Source organism: Suncus etruscus, chromosome 17 (assembly GCF_024139225.1).
Source record: "Suncus etruscus isolate mSunEtr1 chromosome 17, mSunEtr1.pri.cur, whole genome shotgun sequence".
Lineage (NCBI taxonomy): Eukaryota > Metazoa > Chordata > Mammalia > Eulipotyphla > Soricidae > Suncus > Suncus etruscus.
This window is the reverse complement of record NC_064864.1, coordinates 50842941-50866353: the sequence shown is the minus strand read 5'-3', so window position 1 is coordinate 50866353 and position 23413 is coordinate 50842941. Positions and strand designations below refer to the sequence as shown.

The following is a 23413-nucleotide window of genomic DNA, read 5'->3' as shown; positions in this document are numbered from 1 at the left end:
AAGATGAGAGGAACATAGGCTATGCTAGTTAACGAAAGAAAGACACTGTATTTAGAGATTTCAAAAAGCAAAGATTGCTTATTCAGTGCTATACAACCTACTCTAGAATGGGAACTCTGGCTTGTATTGTTTTATTCTTAATTTGTTTTTAAAAAGCAACAATAAAATGATCAAAAAGATAAATATATAGAATTAGTTTCTCAGCACTGCAAAAAACATAAATTATGGTTTACCCTTTCAGCACTCCCGCAATTTCCATTTGCTGCATTTTTTCTGCCATTATTTTTCTCACTGCCCTGCTAATACCATGTGAATGATTACAAAGGATTCCGTTTCATTTTCTCATCTGTATCTGTTATTAAGATAAACATCTTCCTGTTAAATGAAGTTGCTACAGCTTGTTAAGATGCTGCATATCCTTATTTTTTCAAAGAGAAAAGTCAGGGCTTAGTCAGAGAGTCCTTGATGCTGCTCTTTACCATGGTATTAATTAATATGCATCTCATTAGTCTCCATCAGAATTGAAGCAGTGGAACTCACCTCAGTGACCAGTGATTCATAAAATAGTTAATTTATGAAAAATAAGTCTTTGAAATAGACCGTCTGCCATAAATATGCTCCTTACAATATGAGAGTCTTCAAAATGTGTGTTTGATAAGTCATTCTCATTGTAGGGAATGTACAAAGCTTTTATGTTTCTTGAATATAAAATCAGCATTGCTAGAGCCACTAAATTTCTATTGAAACACAATAAAAATAAATGTTTTTTTTGGCATAGGTAAATGAATAAATTATGAGGAAAACTCACTTTAGGGGAGAACAGACAAGGATATGGAAAGGGGCATTAAAAGAAGAAAGAACAAGGCCCTGTTGCAGGGAAAGCCATGTGAAGTGAGAGAAGCCCACAGATCATGAGGCAGGAGAGAAAGTCAGTAACTGATAATTTGGGACCAGGAGACTGTGTGCTTTAGGGAAGTAGCATAATTTTACTATATAGACCATGTTCTGAACCCAGTGCTGGACTAGAACTTCCAAGGTTGTGTTCTAAATCCCATCTCCACACCATTTACAAGTTGATTCCAGCCAGTCATTATGGGTAATAAGACTACTGGGAAAATTCCTGTGACACTGAGCACTCCGTCAAATGAGTTTGGCTTCAACAACACTCAATAGTCTTTTCTAAGATGTCAGAGTAGTCAGTCTCCTGTGTTCTCTTTATTGGGTGTCAAATACACATCATGTCTAACAAGACTCCAAGTGCCTCATATTTTCTATAAAAATCATGTTAGAATGCCATTCTCCTTTCTAGAAGATCAGAATTAATTCAGGGAGGGCCACGAGAGACCAAACAATTTTTGAATTCAGGAAGTTAAAAATTTCATGTTGTGTAGACTTACAGCCCTTAGGATGGGCTTGCATGGTGGAGATGGAGGCCTTTGTCCTTGGGCCCCGGCCACATGGCTCCATCCCCCATTAACCTGCAGGTCATCATCTTCAGGTGGTCGCGGTGGGAATCAGACTCACTCAGACAGGCTTTAGGAAGTATCAGCTTTATTCATACCCTATCCACCACATGTGTGGTCAATCTCAACCATTTACGCATGCTATCCTTAGCTTGCCCTGCGTCTTAACTTTTTTCAGCCATCTCTGCTTCTCCTACCTCTCCATGCTGGCAAAGACCCTAATCCCTTGGGTTAAAGGCTTTATCTAACCTTTCCAAGACCCCTCCCAGGAATATCCGCCCAAGACGCTCCCAGAAATGGGCGGGTCTTGCAGGTAGTTACCTGTAAATTCGGGGTGGAGTCACAATGGCATACGATGACATACAAAAAACTAAATACATGCAATAATTCTTATAATTTTGTGACCATATAATATTTTTGTACTTATTTATCATGAAAAATTTATATTGTGACAATAAAATTATGTATAAGTGGAAGTAAAATCATTTAAAAACAAAGTACAAAATGTTGGGTAAGGCTCAAACTAACTGAAAGCAATAAATGCTTGGACTAGAGCTGGAATTGATTGTATGTGAACAGCAGGGGGAGAGTCATTCTAACTGGAGTTACTGTATATGAGAATGCCCAGGGTTTCATGCTGGCTATGGATTATGGCATTTCAATTCACTTAGTGTAAAAAAAGGAAAGATTTCAAAACTAGGAATATGGAACAGAGGCTTCAGATCTAGGTTTGGGTCAAAGAAATGGACTTTGCTCTGGAAAATGAGGAACAAACATTAACAGGGATAGAATAGTAATTTTTTTTTTTTGGTTTTTGGGCCACACCTGGTGACACTCGGGGGTTACTCCTGGCTATGCGTCAGAAATCATTCCTGGCTTGGGGGACCATAAAACTTGCCAGGTGATGGAACCGAAGTCCATCCTAGGCTAGTGCGGGCAAGGCAGATGCCTTATCCTTTGCACCACCATTTTGGCCCCTCCTAGTAGATTTTTTAATCTAGAAAAAATTGTATTGATTGTACAAGGAAAGGCCCTTCAGTCTAGCTTTGTGTGCATAATGGTATAAAAAAGATTTTTAGAGAAAACTATTCAACATAGTAACCATTGGACTATTATATCCTCTAGAGGAGTTCCGATCTCTTCGTCTTTCTTTTTCTCCAAATTTGGATGACTACAACCCAGACATCCCTGAATGGAGAAGAGATATAAGCAGAGTCATCAAGAAGTCCCTGGTAGAAGTGAGTACAGACAAATCTTTTTCTACTCGGGCACATTTCTCTTCTCTTCTTGAAGAGATTCATGTTAAAAAACAAAAACAAAAAACAAAATCAAACAAAAAATAAACCACACTGGATTATGAAGTCACAAGAAAGATTTAGAATCCATGAGAGGTCTAGTTAATCTTCCTGTTATCTACAGAGTTGCAACCACAGTTTGCCAATACATCCAAAATACAATAAAAAACAAACAAACTGAGAATTAGCAAATAAACCTGGTTTATTGTAAAACTTTTCTTCTTTTTTTGTAAGAAGAATTTGAAAATCAGTAATGGTCTTATAATGATGCTTACGATTAGACCATCTATAAATGTAAAAATCAGTGTCTGTGCTTATACTGTAGGCACACAGAAAACATAAGGTTAGTCAGATCAACTCTATGTTACCAGCTTTGGAAGAATTGATGCAAGTGTCAGTTGCTTCTTTATCCATCTTAGTTCTTTGAAAGGACTTTCTCTCTGACAGTAGCCATAGAGAGGAAGGTATTATGTTCTATATTGGCAGCTGGTAATCAGACTAGAAAAAAGGAAAAGTAATATGCTTAAGATCAAATAGTTAATACTGATGAAGCTATGCCATTGTTAGAAATATCCGAGTCCTATATCTGTGCTTTTAAATATATGTGAAACATAGTCCCCTATGATGTCTCAAGAAAACAGGTAATGTGGTCCATCTCTCTCTGAGTTAATGTCACTGACATTTGGAGAAGATGTAGCTCACTCTACATAGTCCACTCTCAAGAGTGCTCAAAGGGGATGGAGTATCTGCTGATGGAGTTGCTTTGATGCATTGCATAGACTGAGAAAACCAGGCATGAGCTACACTCTCCAGGATTTTTTCACTACTCCAAAGGAAAATCAATTTCAGTGTTTTATGTACTCTTTCTTCTACCAAACACATAGTATCTTTATGGATACAAAGAGTTTCCAAGATAAAGGCATTTAGATTCTCTTCAAATTGAACAAAATGGAAAATATCCTTGGATCATTCTCATGCCTGAAATTTTGTTCACATAAAGTTTTGTTCCTATTGGAAATAAATCTAAATAAAAATTAAAGGCTATAAATTGAGGAAACAATTTAAAAAGAAAATAGATTTTAAACTAGCTTTCTCCATGCTAATACCTTTATTTGTGTTGTTATTTAGCTGTGCATTTAATATTCCATGGTTTTGCCCTTTTCAGCATATTTAATCAGAAAAAAATGCCTTATAGTGAAAATATGATGGACAGACTCATTTTATTTGGAGCAAATTGAATGACCTGTAACTTGTCTCAAGACATAAAGTTAAATATCATGCTCTGCCATCAAGGCTAAAACTTGTTTATTTGCTTCGTAATCATTCATTCTATTACTATCTTGTTACATAAAATAAAACTAAAATGAATGAAATTGAGGAGGAGACAGGATATTGTCTCTGAGCAAATTACATCTCTATGTTCTTGAATTGAAATATCCATGATGTTGGTGTCTATGATCAACAAGGTCCACAATAAACAGGCAGCACAATAAATACTCAGTTAAGCTCTTCATCAGTTGGATCATTTTGTCCTTTGTATAAAAACTGGCTTCTCTTCTCTCTCTTTTTTTTTTGAATTTTAACAAGGATATCTTTAATTCATTTCTAGACAGAAGATTATTGGGGAAAAGGGAGAGGTAAGGCCTCAGTAAAGAAAGCAAGTAAGAAGAGAGCCAACTTTCTGCACTGGAGTGGCTGCCAGACCTTGGTTGAGTTGCCTATGTTAGCATGTATGGACTTGTTTCACAGTGAAATAGAGACAGAAGCTAAATCCTTTGCTGGCAGGCACTGTAAACTAGTATTTACTATCCAGCAGAAAGATACAACTATGTAAGATGATATGATACCTTCATGGGAAAATCTGAATCCCCCCCAATTCCTATCAAAGGCAATATCCCGAATCAATTCATCCAGGACTAGGTGTAATGTTGAGGTAAATGGCCCAGTGCTGACAACTACTGTATGGAGTTATTTCATTCGCCTCAGAGGACAGAGGATGAGGGAATGGAGGTAACTTTAAGAATGCCTAGACCAATTAACAGGTCCCTAAAGAGTTTCCTACTTCTCTTCTCTCTAGTCATAGAGATGAAGTGTTATTTGGATTCATCCCTCTATTATTCTCTCAGGCAGAAAATTCCCTTCACGTGATTTATTAGCCCAGAATAACTCATCAGCAACCCATATTATTTTGCTTTGTATTGATTGTCTATTAATCAGATGCCCTTAGTTCTTCACCTTTTCACCAGATGTCCAGTTGCCTTGAATTGACCTCTCAGCAACCTGCTGTATATAAAAATATACCTGCTATATAATATAATGAACTAGCTGAAGAATAAACAGCCTAGCTCAATATAGGGTTAATACACTGAAGTTTCTAAGTCTGCTTTGTAATTACCCAATCAAAGAGGAAGTGGATCTTGCTCCTTTTTCTAGTATCAAATACATCTCGTTTCATTTTGGAAATTAGAAATTGCACAATCATTATCAAGTGGGTTGACACAAAGTCAGGATAGGTCATCTATTTAATGGTAAATAGAATGTTATTACTTTGAAAATGCTACAAATGTGGACTTTATAATTAATTACCTAATTTGTAAATGATGATAAATATATTAAAAGAAGAGTTGTTTAAAAAGACATATGAGTTAAAATTCTAGCTGCAAATGTAGAGAAAAGTCAGTCTGGGAAGTTGGTGTGTTCAAAATACATGCATGTAAAGCCTGGAATATTGATGCCTTGTGCATAATTCCATTTGGCTGGGGCATATGGCTTTGTAAGTAAAGAAACATTTGTTTGCAAAGGGCAGAGCCATATTGCAGAAGACACTGAATATGTTTAATCAGTTGGTAATGGGACCCATTACAAGAATATGAGTAAGGAAACTGTTAAAGAAACTGATCAGAGTTGGAATGCAAGAAGATAAATGTAGAAGTAATTCCTCTCTCTTGGGAATGGAGATTCTATTGTAAACCTGCTCAGTGAAAGAATTTATATCTAACTGGGGTGTATGCTCAAAAGAAGAAGTCCTTGAGTGTCAGCTATTATGTTAACAGAAGTCTCAGTATGAGAAAGGGAAAGCTCAAAGTGTTTTGTGAAATGGGTTCATCTTTACGTTCTGAAGCTGGTGAGAAGACTACCTGAGGGTTCCTGCTATGGGCAGTTCTAGGAAGTTAGGTGACTGGTATGTGATAAGTCAAACCAGAGAATAACTCAAGGACTGTAGCAAAGCAGAAATCAGTGTTAGAAAGGATTAAGGTTAGAAAATAGCAGAGATACTTTATAAAAGGGGTGTCTTCTCTGCCACTACTCTCTTACTAGACCATTCAGGAAGAAAAACTCTACTGAAAAAACTTCTTTTGTAACTTAGTTTTTGCATTTGTGTTGATTTTGTTTGAATTCACACCTGGTGCTGCTCATTGGTTACTCCTAACTCTGCAATTAGGAATTACTCCTAGTGGACCATGTGTGGTGCCAGGGATTGAACCAGGGTCTAATTGAATGACTGTCAACACAGAAGGATAAACAACATATTTCAGGTTTTGTAGACCTGGGTTAAGTTCAAACATTTGTAGCACTGTCGGGGCTCTCATATTACTTCCTGTCCAGTGTGTCGTAAACCAGATTACACAGCCCCCTCATGTAGGAACACACCTTTGTCTTCTCAGGCACCATCCTATCTCTTGTCACAGAGGCTTAAGCCTAACCTGAACTCTTTTCTCACAGGACTTTATTAACTTCTGTGTCTCTCCCTCAGGTCACAGGAGTTCCAGGCCAACACATCTTGGTGGCGGTGCTACCTGGCTTACCCACTGCTGCAGAGCTTTTTGTTTTACCCTATCAGGACCCTGCAGGAGAAAACAAAAGGTCAGCAGAGGACCTGGAGCAGGTGAGTTGGCTAGGTGACACTCTGTGTGTACTTTTGTTCTTTCTAGGACTTCATTTCTCATCCACAATCTTGTGATCCGAAGTGTCACTGAAGAATGCATACAAGAATGTTTATTATAAACAATGTTTGAATCACACTGTATATGCACAGTGTAAAATAATGTTTTAGAAGTATCCTGTGCATACTGACATAATTTTTGAGGACATCAAGAGAGATTAAAAAGTCAGTAGATGAACAATACTGGAAATTCAATTTTACATACTACTTTATGAACTTTTTCACTATCATAAGAATCAAATGACATAATTTACTTTTCATAAAGGCACAGCTTTATAAATAAAATCTTCATAAAAAGCCTTCATTAAAAACTTCATAAATACTCTATTTTACATCTAGTAAGATAACTTGATTTGTGTCAGTATTTGAGTCATTCAGGCTCCAAAGTAGTTTAATTGCCTTGGATGGGGGTCACATTTTTTCATATTTTATTACCTTCTGGAGTTTTAGGGTATCTCTCTGTGTATATATATATATACATATATACATATATATCTTGCCACCCTCAACAAATTTTCTACCCCCCCCCCTGCTTTTTGTTTTTATTTGTTTATATTTTTAGGCTACCCCTACAATTGATACTAACTCAGTTCTGGCTGTCATTCCTGGTGCTACTCAGTTGACCATGCAGTGTCAGAAATTGAAACCATGATTAATATATACACATACATATGCCTATTATGTAATCTCTCTGATGCTGATTTTAATTTTTTAAAAACACAATCAATCACTTTAATGGTGATTATTGTTATGATATTGTTTAAGTCATATTGGTGATTAAATATGGTAACCAAATAAATACCAGCAACAATTTGGTCATTCAATTTGAACATTCAACAATTTGATCAACAATTTGAACATTCAGTTCAAATAATCCATCTTGGTCTGGTTGCCTGGTTAAGAAGGAAATGATTTTTTGGGAGGTCACACCTGGCATTGCTTAGGGGTTACTCCTAGCTCTAAGCTCGAAATCACTCCTGTCAGGCTCGGGAGACCATATGGTATGCTGGGATTCAAACCACTATCCTTCTGCATGCAAGGCAAATGTACTACCTCCATGCTATCTCTCCATCCCCAAAAAAGAACATGATTTTAATATCTCACATTTTTTCTAGCAGATAGATTAAAAATAAGATTCTTCCTAGTCACAAAATAAATAATGACTTTTCACTTCCTCAGCTTGGATACTTTCACATACTATAAATCCATGATCAAGTACTTTGATCTCTAGTCTTTGAAGATGTGTTAAGAACCTCCTGTAAAATCTTTATCAGTAGAAATTCAATATTATAGTGTGGTTCCCCTCCTAGAATACACCCTCATTTTAAATGCAGCTATCAAACTTGGCAGAGGATTCACCTCCATAATTTTTTATGAAAAAATAATAATGAGAGCTGCCATGGAACCCCCTTGCATCCTATTTTCTGGTGCACTGCAATAGAGGTAACCCTTCTTATTTGCATCTGACCTTGCCCAATCCTGACACTCAGCTTCCCATTATTATTCTATAAATTAGTGTCTGCACCTGTGATTTCACGGGAGAAAAAATGGATTATTTCTCAGCACAGTATAATTATTCTGGATTTGATTAAATGGAAGTACAAAAAAGAATCTCCTTTACATTGTATAAGAATGTAGCTTGTTTGGGTTATGTATTTTCTCTGGAGTTCTTTTTTCCAATATCTTTTTTGTCTTGGGTCTCCTTTAAAGACAGCCCAGGAAACTGTGATTATGTACAGAACACCAGGATACCTGCTATAGAGTTTTGAAGAACCATTTTATCAGAAATCTAAAGGCAACTGATTTGTCAGAAAACTAGGTGGCATCATTTGGGCATGCAATGGCAATCAAACTATTACTATAAAATGCATTAAAGAAAATACATACTCTTTTATTACAATCCTGATAATTTTTGTGTGTTTTTTTTGTTTTTTCGGGCCACACCCATTTGATGCTCAGTGGTTTCTCCTGCCTAAGCGCTCAGAAATCGCCCCTGGCTTGGGGGGACCATATGGGACACCGGGGGATCGAACCACGGTCCTGATCCTTGGCTAGCACTGGCAAGGCAGACACCTTACCTCTAGCTGGCTCCTAATTTTTGTGTATTTTTAAAACTTAAAAAAGATAAATAATTTAACCAAAGTTACACAACTTTTAGTTCCCACATCTTGAAGTATTTGAGGCGGTATGAAAGAATGATGCACAAATTGTTAGACTTTTAGAAGATGCTCAACAGATGCTAAATGGGTGATGATTGCATAGTACTGCTAGTCATTTTGTGAGAGAAAAATAAAATACTAAATTTGAAAACTATAGGGTTAGACTTGTGGGTCCAAATAAAGTTCAATGATTTGAGCTCATGCTCTGCATGAGGGAAGCTCAGATTTAATTCCAGGTAACATATGAACAAACATGAACCAACATTTAGATCTCTTAAAGGCTGTTGTAGCTAAACACAAGTATTGGAAAAAAGATGATAACTGTGAAGGGAAAATAGCATGAATAAAATTGGACAGGGAAACATTGGTAATAAAGAAGTATGTTAGGATAGACTAGTGAAAACTATGACCCATGCAGAGCTGTTACCTGTAAGGAGCCAAATTAGAGAATTCAGTCTGGTTTAAGAATGTATTAACCTGATCCAGTACTCAAATTAGAGCAAATATGGTAACCAACCATCTAAAAACATACCATCTGAAAACATAGAAGTTAATCACCTGTTCGAAAAAGATATTACCTCGATTGTAAAGGCCAAAATTGAAATTAACATGAAAAATCAATTGGAACCCAGATATTTAAAATCATCTAAAATATGAGCTGTTTATGAGAACTCACTGGTTTTCCACCTTCATGAGGTCTTTGGATTCTTCACTTTCTTAGTTAGACACTAAAATAAAGGTTCCAACTTGGAGTAGTACTTGTTTAAGGTGACAACTCTTTAGAACTGTAGTTCTAGTTCTGTTTGTTTTGTTTTGTTTTTGTTTTGGGGCCATACCCAGCAGTGGCTTTGCACTCAGAAATTGTTCCTAGCTAGGGGAACCATATGGGCTGCAGGGAACTGAAACTGTGTCTGTCCTGAGTCAGTCACATGCTAGGCAAATGCCCTACAGCTGTGCTACAGCTCTGGCTCCATAGTTCTGTTTTTCATCCCAATAGCCCCAATTCATCGATATTATAAACATTGGTTTGAATTTAAACACCATTTTATTTCTGTGAGCCCTCATGTACCAAGATTATTGTATTGCAAACTGAATGAAGAGTGCTTGGTTTTTCTTTTTTATTATTGATTCAGGTTTGGATTTTTGTATTTCACCTAGTTTATTTCTAATGCAAATGACAGCTAGCTAAAGAACACAAATTTAAGCGGAGGGAAGGAGTAAAGATATGAGTTTTTTTTAATTGAATGTTATTATTCAACACAATTAAGACTTGGATAAATTCAAAGCCAGTCAATAATGTCATTAAACAACTCCCCTCCCTCCCATTCTCTCACTCTCATTTCTTTTCTGTCATATGGGAAATACATCTGAGAAGAAATAAAAACAAAAAATCTAGAAAATGACCGTGAAATCTCAAGGTTCTCTCAGCCAATTTACCAGCCCCACCCAAAAGATTGAGCTCTGATTGTGCCCAAAATGCTTCAAATGGAAAATTCTTAGGTTTGGGCCAAAGAGATAACACAGATGCTAGCATAGGGCATTTGCCTTGCATGAAGCTGACCCAGGTTTGATCTCCAGCATCTGATCTGGTCCCCCATGTCTGCCAGGAGTAATTTCTGAGTACAGAGCCAGGATTAACCTCTGAGCACCACCAGGTGTTGACCAAAAACCAAAAATAAAAAATTTTCAACTTTCTTGATTTCGGTAAAAAGGGCATATCTTACCTAGTCCATGAAATTAGAAAGATAGAGTGAAATCAATCATCATTGAGACATTTTATCCCCTTCTTGGGTCTCAAGTTTAGGAAGGTCCTTCACAATCAATCGAGTCTGAGCTGAAACTCAGAAAGATTGTGGTTTCCCCCCCCAAAAAAAAAAAAATAATGTAAAGGAGAATGAAGGAAAGCTCCCTAGGCTAAAATAGCGGACTCATTAAAAAAAAAAAAAGACCCACAGAAACTTAAATTTAAAAAAAAATCAAGCTAAACAGGAAGGGGTTCCTATGAAGGATGCTTTCTGGATCCTAGATGAAACTAGGGGAGGGCTGCTCTTTGATAAGCCCTTAACACTTTAACACTTTCATCTAACATTTTAACCCCCTTTCTTGTAAAGATAAATCCCAGATGCCCTGGTAGGGGAGCACATGGGAACTAGTAGCCAAAGGACCCTGAAAATTACAGTCTCAGAAAAGAGCTGTGACTCATCCCTGAGCATCCCCCTAATAGCAATCCCAGAAGAGATAAGATGCTGATTTAGATCGAGCTATCTTGTCTGTAAAAGAAATGGAAAATTCTTCAGCATGAGAAGTATTTGACCCTGTTACCAGGATAACATAGGCTGGGTTAATCAAGCGACCTCTGTCAGGGACCTTCCACCAGTCTCTATTTCAGATATCCTGGGAGTGAGAAGAGGCTCATTTGCCCTTTGCTGGCCTCATCAGGACAGCACATCCTGCTTTAAGCAGCCAGCTGCCTCGGTGTGGAGCAAGCCCTTGATACTCACCTCCTCCCCACATGACTCCCAATGCCTCACTGAGCCCTCAGAGGTGGTCACAGATGTTTCTGGCTATTCAAGGGAGAGAGAAAAATCATCACAATCTATCCAAACTCCTTGTGGTACTACACTGGGGAGTTAGGAAGGATGAGAACCCACATGCTGTCCTGCAGTATCTATAAAGAACATGAAAGCATTTTTTGAAAGATATAATTTTTATTGAAAATAATAAAACAAAAATTGTCAGCCATACCATAGAGGTTTTTCTTCAGATTTGTGTTTGATCATATATATTTGACAGTTGGAGAATCGGAAATCCAGGCAAATTAAATAGGTGGTGGGCAGTATTTTAAGGAATTAAAGATGCCTTCTAAAATGTAATTAACAATTTTAAGTTATGATCTAATACTCAGTTTGCCTCATGCTATAAGTTTAATATGGGTTTTTAACCTCTAGAAATACTTAGAAGTTTATAAGGAGAGTTCCTAAAGCTGAAAACTAGGTCTGAAAATAGAGTAGGTAAGAGTTGAACTATGGGGTCAGAGTGACAGTACATCACACACTGACCTAGGATCAATCCCAGGCATCCCATTTAGTTCCCTAAATCTACCAGGGGTAACCCCTGAGCAACTGTGGATATGTACCAAAACATAAAATAAAAATAAAATAAATATATTTGGAATGAAAGGAATAAAATAAAAAGAGGCAATAGAAACATAGTACTTCTTTTTTTAAGGTTTTTTGATCAGAAATACTAGTGGAGAGATTGATATTCAAGTAGTTTCTTCATTGTAGCTTCAAAGAAGGTACTTCAGCACTTGAAGAAACAATTTTTTGTACCAAGAAACAGGAACACTACTGAGATAGTGTTAACTACATTTAGTAATTGGCTACAGTATTTGCCCCACGATTTAATATAGAGATTATATTGTAAACATTGAGAGCTAATTTACTCTGTGGAATCTGCAAACAATTATTTAGCTCCCATGTGAAGAACTTTGATGTAATAGCGTCAGGATTGTCAGATAGGGTCACTTCTCACATCTCAGCTAAGTCTCTTTACACATGGTAGTCAAAATTTTGTTTTATTTCATGAGGTTTATATTCCCCCTACTAACTTCACATTTAGCATTCATTTTTAATTAATTTTCTATAGTTTATATTTGTAACAATTGTTTCTCATGCACATATTTCCAGCACCAGTTCATTACTAGTGAACCTCTCGGCCTCCCCCAAGCCTCCAAATATCCCTTCCTCTACTCCCTACCCCCAGGTCAATTGTAGGGTTCAGTTCTCTCTCTCATTAGAATTTTGTTATTACTTTATTGTGTATCTTCAGTCCCACATATTAGAGATAATTCTGTATCTGCTTGAGTTTCCTCAGCATATCCTCTAGTTATATCCATATTGATGCAAAGTGATAAGAGAGATGCATAGTATTCCATTGTGTAGATATACCAGACTTCTTTATCTATTCATCAGTAGTTAGACACTTCAGCTGTTTCCATATATTGGTTATTATACTAAATGCAGCAATATACATAATTTTGTATATAGCCTTTCAAATTAATGTTTTTATGTTTTGGGAATAGTACCATGCAGTAGATTTGCTGATTTATATAGGAATGCTATTCCTATTTTTGAAGCAATCTTCATACTACTTTACATCGAGGTTAAACCAGATAATATTTCATCAACAGTAGATTAGCCTTACTTGCTCAGTACAACCACACCAATGATTGTGATTTCTAGAATTTTTGATATGTGCTATTATAACAAAGCACCACTGTCTATTTGCAGTAGATATAAAGTACATGCAAGACATATACCTTCATGTTTTGGATCCCCCGGGATCTTATATTGTTACCACCTACACCTAACCTATCTCATTCTAATTGCAACATTCAAATTTTAACAGAAGATGGACAAGAGTTGCTTTATGGTAATTTTTCAAGTATTTTAAAATCATTTTTAAAGTGACACTTTTGGCAAAGTATATGAGTTGCATCTGAATCTTAGGCAAGTAAGTAGATATTAAGAATGATGGGTTTTCTCTTCAGTCATAATTATTTAACTAAAGGATGGAAAATGAACTATGTAGGAGCACTGCAGAAGAGATGTGTTAGACCAAGAATGAATAAAATTTTCCAAGACAACACACTTTTAATAGAAGATGATCAATAAGTCAACTTACTAAACTGGTTCAGTCATTTAGCAATCACATTTTACTTTAGTCTTAGTCATACAAATGTTTATGCTTCACATGTAGGAACTGCCAAGCTTTTCTGTGGGTCTCAGTTATTTTACTTTTTTCATAGTCAAATACTCTCCCATACATTTAAAAGAAATATATTAATGTTGAAACAAATGATATCAATGGTGAACCAAATGTGGCAAGCCTAAGAGAGAGGTGAAAATGTAGTTTATACTTATAACTCATTAGTGAACTTGTATGACTCTAGGATTGTACATTATGTGTATCATATATGAATGAGATATAATAATATAATTATTAAAATGCTGTGTTTATTAATACCTTCTAAGAATACTGAGGCAGACCATTTTCAAAATACCTTCTATACTATCATTTTGTCAATTGGTTCAAGGAAAATGGTTTTTAAGTAAAATACTTTTAACAAAAATCTCAGAGTTTAGTAAATCTGAAACCTAATGTCAAAACTTTAAATATTAACTATGTGAACTTAGATATGAACTTTAAACATCCTTTCCATTGAGATTTTAACACCAAACTTGAAATATTCTATTAGAAAAATCAGATATATATTCAACTATACCAGTAGAAGGTTTTCAAATTATATATTTTATAAGATTCATATATCTGAGAGAGGGAGAATACATATATACATATATATATATGAATGAGAGAAAGAGAGAGCATCTTATGATCTGATAAAAATAAATCAGGATAAACATTTATGTAACTGGTGGGGAAACATTAATGCTATTTGTCAAAGTCTGACAATAGTTTCATATTCAATCTATCTGAATAGAGACGTACATTGTTCTAATTGATATTATTCTTGTATGCAATGTAGCTTTCATTTAGCTTTGTGTCTGCATAATTGTTTCACACAAAGTACATGTTCTCTACTGTATGCCCTTTGATGAAAGTTAAATGCATAAAATATACTTTCTGCTGCCAGATTATTTTTTGCATAGGCTGCTTAATTTTGTAAATGATACAGATAAAACCAATGAAGCAATGTTCTAAACCAAAACAAATCTGTGAAGTTAATTATTTTTACAAGAAACTCTCCTAGAGATTATAAATTAAAAGTATGTACTTCTGATGAACTCTATTTTCTAATTTAGTTATTTATATCTCTCACTTGAGTAAAAATGTTCTCAGGTATTGAAAAAAAAATCCCTTCAACAGGTTGAAAGATTGAAGGACAAATGTCTTTCTCTGCAAATGCATGCTTCCCCTCTTTTTATGTGCTGCAAAAGACAGGACATTTCCTTCAATTAAATTTGACACATTTTTTAATTTAATTTAAATGATAGTTTATGAAAAATATATAAATAAGTTTTTTATGTTTACACATGTATCCATTTTTGTAAACATATATCTATCATGATATATGCAAATTTATCTGTACATATATATTGCATTGACAAAATATTTCTCAATGACTATTACTAAATTCTAATGTCAGATTTCTGTAGTCTTTACAAATTGTATAAGAATAAGAGAAAGGACCCAAGTAATAATACAGCAAATAGTATCTTGCTTTACAAGTGTCTATCCTGTGTTCTGTCTCTGGCATTCCATAAGGTTTCCAAAGCCCTATTAGTGGTGATCCTAAGCATAGATTCAGAGGTAATTGCTGAACACCATGAAATGTAGCTCATAAACAAATATACAAACAAAAATAAATAAGATAAAATAGTAAGTTGTACATTCAATACTTTAAAGAAAAAGCATTCTGCACAATCTGTTCAAAATTCAATTTTTCTGCTGCCAAAAATTTAACTCAGTCAGAGATTATACTTGGCATACAGGAGGCCGTGTTTCAATCCATAACACCATCTCATTCCCCTGGGTACAGATGGAAGCAACTGGGGATACTGAGATGGGAATGTCTCTCAAGAACCACAGATATTTTCTAAAATAAAACAAACAAATAAAACTGAAAACAAATCTAGTCTTACTATATAAATCTATAGGATTTCAATGTCTAGTACTCAGGAAAAGAGTAAATAAGATAAAGTTGCTTCTAACATAATTTGATCAATATCTTGTTTTCCTTCCTTGTTTGCCAAATGAAATCATTTGAGAGGTTGACCATTCATTGGATCCCAGACACTCAACCACAAGTCACTAGCATTCTTCCTCAGGGACTGCTATTAAGCAAAGAGGTTCATCTGTAGAACAGTTTTTTTCTGTAACAGTGAAGGGTTTCTGCTTCAACACACAGCATCATCCAGTTTCACAGACCAAAGGATGAAAGGATTTATTTGTATAATTCAATGGAATAAATGAAAAAAAAATGTAAAAAAAAAAACAAAAATTTAATTAGCAGAATGCTGGTATGTAAGCATCTAATTAGATTTTCAAAGCATATTATTGATTGTTAGATATTAAAAATAATGTTAGAAGACCAAAAAACAATAACCAGAGTATTTTCCCTGATAGTTTTCTGGAAATTACTCTAAAGAATATTAAAATAAAATAAATTGAGTCTAGTTACATTCAAGTCACCAGTTTTATCTATGGTAATTTACCTAGCTCTAGTACAGAAAGGGATACAAGTGGGTCTACTATGAATGGACAGGGCATGGGGGGCAGGGCACTTTGGTGGTAGTGATATGGGGTAACTGTACACAAAAACAATTATATACGCATTACCTTAACTCTAATATATTTGAAAATCTGATATAATGAATACATTTTAATATAATATATAAGTCCTTGTGCATAACAAATGTCTCATAATACTGAGGGTGTCTACTTAGATCATTCAGAATAAATCCTAAGAGTATAAAATATTTGCTTTTGAACCACACATGTTGGTGCTCAGAGGTTACCACTGCCACTATAGACAGAGGACCAGGCAGTGCTGGATCTGGATTCTGAGCTTCTCATAGGAAGTCAGTAAGCTCCAGTCTCTTGAACCACCTCCCTATTCCTGAGTACTAGTTATTTCAATTGGATAATTTGTCCTATTTTCTAGCAACTAAGACATAAGTTCAGATAATGCTTAAAAATAAATATATTTGTGAAATCTGGAAGAAAAGCGCACATATAAAACACTTTATATAATTTGCAGGTATACCTAGGATGCCTAGGTAAGTATTCCTCAATGCATTTTAGTGACTATAAGATTGTTAGTGACAGTCATTTTAACACTTATTCTTTCAGATATCAGAGCTGTTGATTCACAAACTCAACCAAAACTTGGTGCACTTTGAGCTGAAGCCTGGAGTCCAAGTTCTTGTCCATGCAGCTCATTTAACAGCAGGTGAGTTTCTATATATCAGGTTTTGGTCTGGAGCTCTGGAAAACAAAATGAGATAGAACTATAGCTAATCAGATATTAGTCATCAATCTTTGGGTGTTCGTTTGCTTGGCACTTTGACCTTAGTCAGAATTCCTATATTAACAGGCTAATTTTTTCCTTAATCCCTGGGAAGATCAATTAGTGGTCACCTAAATTTGACTCATATCAACAGAACTCTGGAAATCAATTAATCTTGCTGAGAACTTATTTTCTGACTTTCTGCTAATTAGTTCTGGACTTAAGATTCATCCCACAAAGACCAAGAGATATGGCAATAATGCAAAACCAAAGGAGTTTATTCAAGTATGCTGGGGCCAAACCTCTCACAGGTGGCAACCACTAAGCAAGTTTGCAGCTCATTTTTATAGTGTTATGGGGGCTTCAAGCTAGGGGTAAAACTACGTGTTACACCAGCCAGGTTTAAATTGGTTGGCTGAAGTAGAAGAGGAGGGGCTTGGATGCAGTTACATAAGGTTTATCACCAGCAGGATCCATCCCAGAGGTTGCTAGTTTATCTAACTGTCTTGGTTTGTGCCCTTGAAGTTTCTGGAACTAGCTGTCTTTCTAAGCCTAGTCTTTCTTTTGTCAGGCAGAGCCTGTCATGGCAGTCCTTATGCAAAGCAAATCAAAGGTTACAGAAAAATTACAATAGCCATTAATGCTAAACTTATATTGCCTTATAACACTGCAAAATTTTACTATCCAAACATTCACATTAGAAACAATTTTTGTCTGAAGTTTGGATATAAAGTAGGACAGTAAATAAAATTAGATATAATTTAAGTCTGAATAGGTCTGTAGTTGAGAATTAATGTCCAATTTCCAATATTTTTGAAGATCTTCCTTTTATTGGTGTGAGCAAAAGCTCAACAACAATGGCCAAAAACTAACACAAAACTGGGAAGATCAGGAAAAATACCTCCAATAAATGTTTCTAGTTTATTCCATATAAGTGAATTTGTTGAGTGGGATGCAGAGCAATAGCGTAGTGGTAGGGCATTTGCCTTGCACGAGGCTGACCCAGAATGGACCTCAGTTTGATCCCACAGCATCACATGTGGTACCCCTAGCCAGGAGCGATTTCTGAGCGCATAGTCAAGAGTAACACCTTAGTGTTGCAGGGTGTGGCCTAAAAAAAAAAAAGGATTCAGATATCTAGGAAGAAAAGCATGCTGCTAAGAGGTAAAGTAAACACCCTGGGGATTGAAAGAAAAACTCCGGCCATATACAGCAAGTCAAATGAGGGCCCACTTGCTGGTTGGTCAAGGAGCCAAACACAGTCCCTTTGACTTTTACAAACAGTAAAAAGCATTATTAAAGTTCAGAAAGCAGAGGAGGCAGAGAAGATGCTCAAATCTATCTCTACCCTTTCATTATGTTATAGGTAGAAGAGGGGTTTAGAAATTCCATCTTGTCCGGTTTTTTTTGTTTGTTTGTTTGTTTGTTTGTGTTTTTGGTTTTTGGGCCACACCCGGCGGTGCTCAGGGGTTACTCCTGGCTGTCTGCTCAGAAATAGCTCCTGGCCGGCACGGAGGACCATATGGGACACTGGGATTCGAACCAACCACCTTAGGTCCTGAATCGGCTGCTTGCAATGCAAACACTGCTGTGCTATCTCTCCGGGCCCCCATCTTGTCTGTTTCTTAAAACAGAAACAGCTCGTGGGACAAAGTCAAATGGCACCTTATGGTGAAACAGGCTGTTTCAGAATAAAATGATGTTTTACCCATGTTTCCCTGAAACTTAACTTGTAATACGATTTTTGTTCTTCTGACTGTTTTGAAAGTAAAGCTGAGCAAGAAGGGTAGAGGTATCTGAATTTATGCTTGTTGTTGCTTTGTGCAATTGTAACATCTTCTGCAAAGCAGTTTCTAAATAAGAGTTATGATGTCCATTTAATTTATCAATGTCAGTAATCCTGTCCTTTTAGGGCACATTTTAGTTTAATAAGATTACTATGAGAATAATGATGACAGCAACAGAATGAAGTTTTTGGGGTTTTTTCCTGATTTTTTTTTTTTTTTTGGTCTTTCGGGCCACACCCGTTTGATGCTCAGGGGTCACTCCCGGCTAAGCGCTCAGATATTGTCCCTGGCTTGGATAGCGCTTGCAAGACAGACACCTTACCTCTAGCGCCACCTCACCGCCCCCCCAGAATGAAGTTTGTTGCAAAGACCCAATTTAATAATAGTGAGGCACTTTTGAGAATGCGAGAAAAGTTTTACTGTTCAGGTTGTGGGATCTTATTTTTAAAAGAAAAAATATAGAAGAGAATTAGAGTAGACCTTTCACCTCCAATCTTTCTCCTTTCCTCTCACCCCCTCGCCCTGTCTTTCCTCCCCACATAGGCAAAATTAAATTAAAAAAAAAAAACTTAAAAAAAGAGGAAGGAAAGGGGAAAAGGACTACTGTTTGCAACATTTCATGTCTCATAAGCAGTATTGTTAATACCTTCCAAGGGACTGTTCTGCACACCGTGGCATCCATTAATTGCTCAGCAGATGTTCAGCAGCCTTCTTTTAAAAATGTTGGAGCCAGAGTGTTGCTGGTTAGAGAGCCAGTGCATTATTTGGTTTGTCTCCAAGGGAAAAGAGCTGTCTCTTTTTAGGAATTTACTGGCCTTGTTTTGCTTTTTAAATTCAGTTCCCTGATCACTTTTATGGGAACACAAGGTAAGCATTTCCAACTATCTGAATATTCAGAAACTGGATTTAATTTCTTCACACACACACACCCCACCATGTTCTACTGGGAATTTGTTATCTTCACTCTTTAAATTGAGCTCAATTTTGAACCCTAATCATGATTATTTCTTCGCCATTCCTTTGCTTCTGGTTTTGTGCAGTTCTTTTTGAAATTCTGCCACTCCATAAAACTGTTCTTGAGGTCCCTCACTGCAGAAAAAAAAAAAGAACTGATATTGTTGGGTACGGGTTTGAGAATGAGAGGTCAGTAAGCTGAGACAAAGATACGAGAATATAAATGCAGAGATTGGTTCATTTTTTAGCTAAGGGTCCAAGACTTCCACCTGACAAGAGGCTTCATTCAGGACCCAGAGACACTATCCCACTCAGGTTATATATATATGTATATCATCAATCTAAACCCACCCAGTTATATTTCTATTGACACCTGCCAAATTTCAAAGTATACAACTTTTATTTCCCCTTTTATTTCCTTAGGTCTTGCTTAATGTAAAAGTTCAGACAGCTTAATTCCATGGTAACAGGCATTGATGTAAATGTCCCTTTCATCTATCTCTCCCATCCTACACCCACACAGGATGTCCAGGCCATCTGATCCTAGCCAGTGGTCTCCCTGTCTTTCCAACTCTTATCTGAAGGTCACATTCCTATAGGCATTGAAGCTGACAAAGGGAGTACAGAAGCTAATAAGCAGTTTAGCAAAAAGCAGAAACTTTCACAGGGAAAGAAGAATTCTCAAGGTCCCACATATACTATGAGAATAGGGAGAAGATGGGAATCAATTAAGAAGATCATGGAAGACTGTGACTTAAGACACTCACTTTGGGGGCCGGAGAGATAGCATGAAGGTAGTGAGTTTGCTTTGCATGCAGGACATTGGTTCGAATCCCGGCATCCCATTTGGTCCCCTGAGCCTGCCAGGAGTTATTTTTGAGCGTAGAGCCAAGAGTAACCCCTGAGTGCTGCCGGGTGTTACCCAAAAACCAAAAAAAAAAAAAAATGTAATGTTAGAAAAGAATAGTGTCGGGGCCAGAGAGATAGCATGGAGGTAGGGCGTTTGCCTTGAATACAGAAGGTCGGTGGTTCGAATCCCGGCATCCCATACGGTCCCCTGAGCCTGCCAGGTGTGATTTCTGAGCATAGAGCCAGGAGTAACCCCTGAGTGCTGCCAGGTGTGATACAAAAATATTAAAAAAAAAAAAAAAGGAAAAAAGAAAAAAGAAAAGAAAAGAAACTCACTTGGTGGCATCTCACATCCATGCTTAGTTACAAAGGCTAAACAAACTAGACAGTTGGAAGAAGGGAATAAAAGGCAAACTGGTACATTACTAAAAACATATAGTTTTGCCTTTATTCATAGCATCCCCTAGTCAAAAATTTCTTTTCTTTCTACTTTCCCACATCTCCAAAACTATTTTTAGATTTAAATGAGTTATACTTTGTTGACTTGTGCCATAATGTTAAACCTTAAAAAAGAGAGAAAGAGCTTCAAAAAGGTTAATAAAAAATGAATTTGTCATATTTTCAAGGCATTTTTTTATGAAATCTAGGCAATACTGTCTATCCTTATTTCAGCTACATGGATTTTTCATCTCTATAATTAATCATTATCATCAAAATTAATATTATCATGATTAGCATTTCAAAGTTAATTTATTGAGGATACATTTTATATTTTATAGTGCTTCTATTTTTGTACCCACCACATATTTACATATATCAGCTGCTTGATAGATATTGGTAGCATAAATAATTTTATGTAAAATAAATCTGTGAAGGTATATGTCTCAATTTTTTTCAATTCTCTCATCACTGCACTAACCCTTGTGATTTGTTCAGTGAACATGTCTCCAGCACATAGCACTTATTACCAGATAAATTGTAAATAGAGTCATGCATTAATTTGTCCTCTAAGCATCTAGAAAAAGCCCATATTTGTAGCCCAACTTGTTAGGGAATTCTTTAAGATTACTATAGAAATTTTAGACACATTGTGAGGAAAGGGTAAGTTGAAGAAAAAGTGGAACCTAGGGTACATGCAATTCTGTATTTTAGAACAAGCCAATTTGGAGATAAGGGGGAAAGCACAGGCAAGAATCATGTTATTAAGTGATACCAAACAAATAAAAACTTCATTAACCCTTACTGGATTGCTCCTGTCACTCACCCTAGTGTTATTCTCTCAAAGAACAGCGTTACTTCATATCAAAGGTAAAGGTCACACACTTCTGATTTCCTCTTATTACATTATCAAACAAACCAGACTTTTCATTTGCTTTTTTCTATTTTTTATTGTCATTTATATATTTATTGTCAATATATATTGAAATTTATAGTCTTTCATACATTTCCAAGTATAATTTTCATCACATTATTTACACTATTTTATTTGCTTTATCTGAGAAATTTTAATTCATCCAATTTCTATATTTTTTCATTATCCAAATATCACATTGTTTGAGTTTAACTGGCTTCTATTCCCAATGATAAATAAGTCTACAGATTGGACTAAGGCACATATGAATTTCTTTTCTCTGAAATCTGCTACCTGCTTCAGATATTACTTCTTTTTTTAATTATCTTCATTTAAACACTGTAATTACAAATATGATTATAGTTGTATGATTACAGTCATGTAAAGAACACCCCCTTCACCAGTGCAACATTCCCACCACCAATTTCCCAGATCTCCCTCCTTCCCACCCACCCCCACACACCTGTATTAGAGACAGGCTTTCTACTTCCCTCATTCATTCACACTGTTATGATAGTTTTCAGTGTAGTCATCTCTCCAACTGCACTCATCACTCTATGTGATGAGCCTCATGTCATGAGCTGCACCTACCAACCCTCATCTCTCTTGTCTCTGAGATACTGTTAAAAATGTCTTTCATTTTTCTTAAAGCCCATAGATGAATGAAACCATTCTGTATCTTTCTCTCTCCCTCTGACTTACTTCACTCAGCATAATAGATTCCATGTACATCCATGTATAGGAAAATTTCATGACTTCATCTTTCCTGACGGCTGCATAGTATTCCATTGTGTATATGAACCACAGTTTCTTTAGCCACTCATCTGTTGAAGGGCATCTTGGTTGTTTCTAGAGTCTGGCTATTGTAAATAGCACTGCAATGAATATAGGTGTAAGGAAGAAATTTTTGTATTGTAGTTTTGTGTTCCTCGGGTATATTCCTAGGAGTGGTATAGATGGATCGTATGGAAGCTCAATTTCCAGTTTGTGAAGGAATCTCCATATCGCTTTCCATAAAGGTTGTACTGGATGGCATTCCCACCAGCAGTGAAAAAGAGTTCCTTTCTCTCCACATCTTCGCCAGCACTGCTTGTTTTTCTTTTTTGTGATGTGTGCCAATCTCAGTGGCGTGAGGTGGTACCTCATAGTAGCTTTGATTTGCATCTCCCTGACGATTAGTGATGTTGAGTATCTTTTCATGTGCCTTTTGGCCATTTGCCTTTCTTCTTTTTCAAAATGTCTGTTCATTTCTTCTACCCCTTTTTTGATGGGGTTAGTTGTTTTTCTTGTATAGTTCTGCCAGTACCTTGTAAATTTTGGATATTAGTCCTTTATCTGATGAGTATTGGGTGAATAATTTCTCCCACTCAGTGGGTGGCCTTTGTATTCTGGGCACTATTTCCTTTGAGATGCAGAAGCTTCTCAGCTTAATATAGGCTCATTTGTTTATCTCTGCTTCCACTTGTTTGGAAAGTGCTGTCTCCTCCTTAAAGATGCCTTTAGTCTCAATGTCCTGGAGTGTTTCACCTACGTGTTGTTCTATATACTCTATAGTTACAGATCTGATATCAAGGTCTTTA

The 23413-nt window shown here is 36.2% G+C and overlaps 1 protein-coding gene across 5 annotated transcripts in view; it reads left to right on the top strand.

Annotated features, from left to right (window-relative positions):
• Positions 1 to 23413, top strand: part of SORCS1 (sortilin related VPS10 domain containing receptor 1) — a 656026-nt gene that overhangs the window by 612400 nt on the left and 20213 nt on the right. For all 5 annotated transcript variants that reach the window (XM_049790574.1, XM_049790573.1, XM_049790572.1 and 2 more), the window contains exons 22-24: positions 2589 to 2701; positions 6513 to 6644; positions 16736 to 16835. In XM_049790574.1, the coding sequence (XP_049646531.1) occupies positions 2589 to 2701; positions 6513 to 6644; positions 16736 to 16835 (345 nt within the window). The remainder of the gene's footprint in view (positions 1 to 2588; positions 2702 to 6512; positions 6645 to 16735; positions 16836 to 23413) is intronic.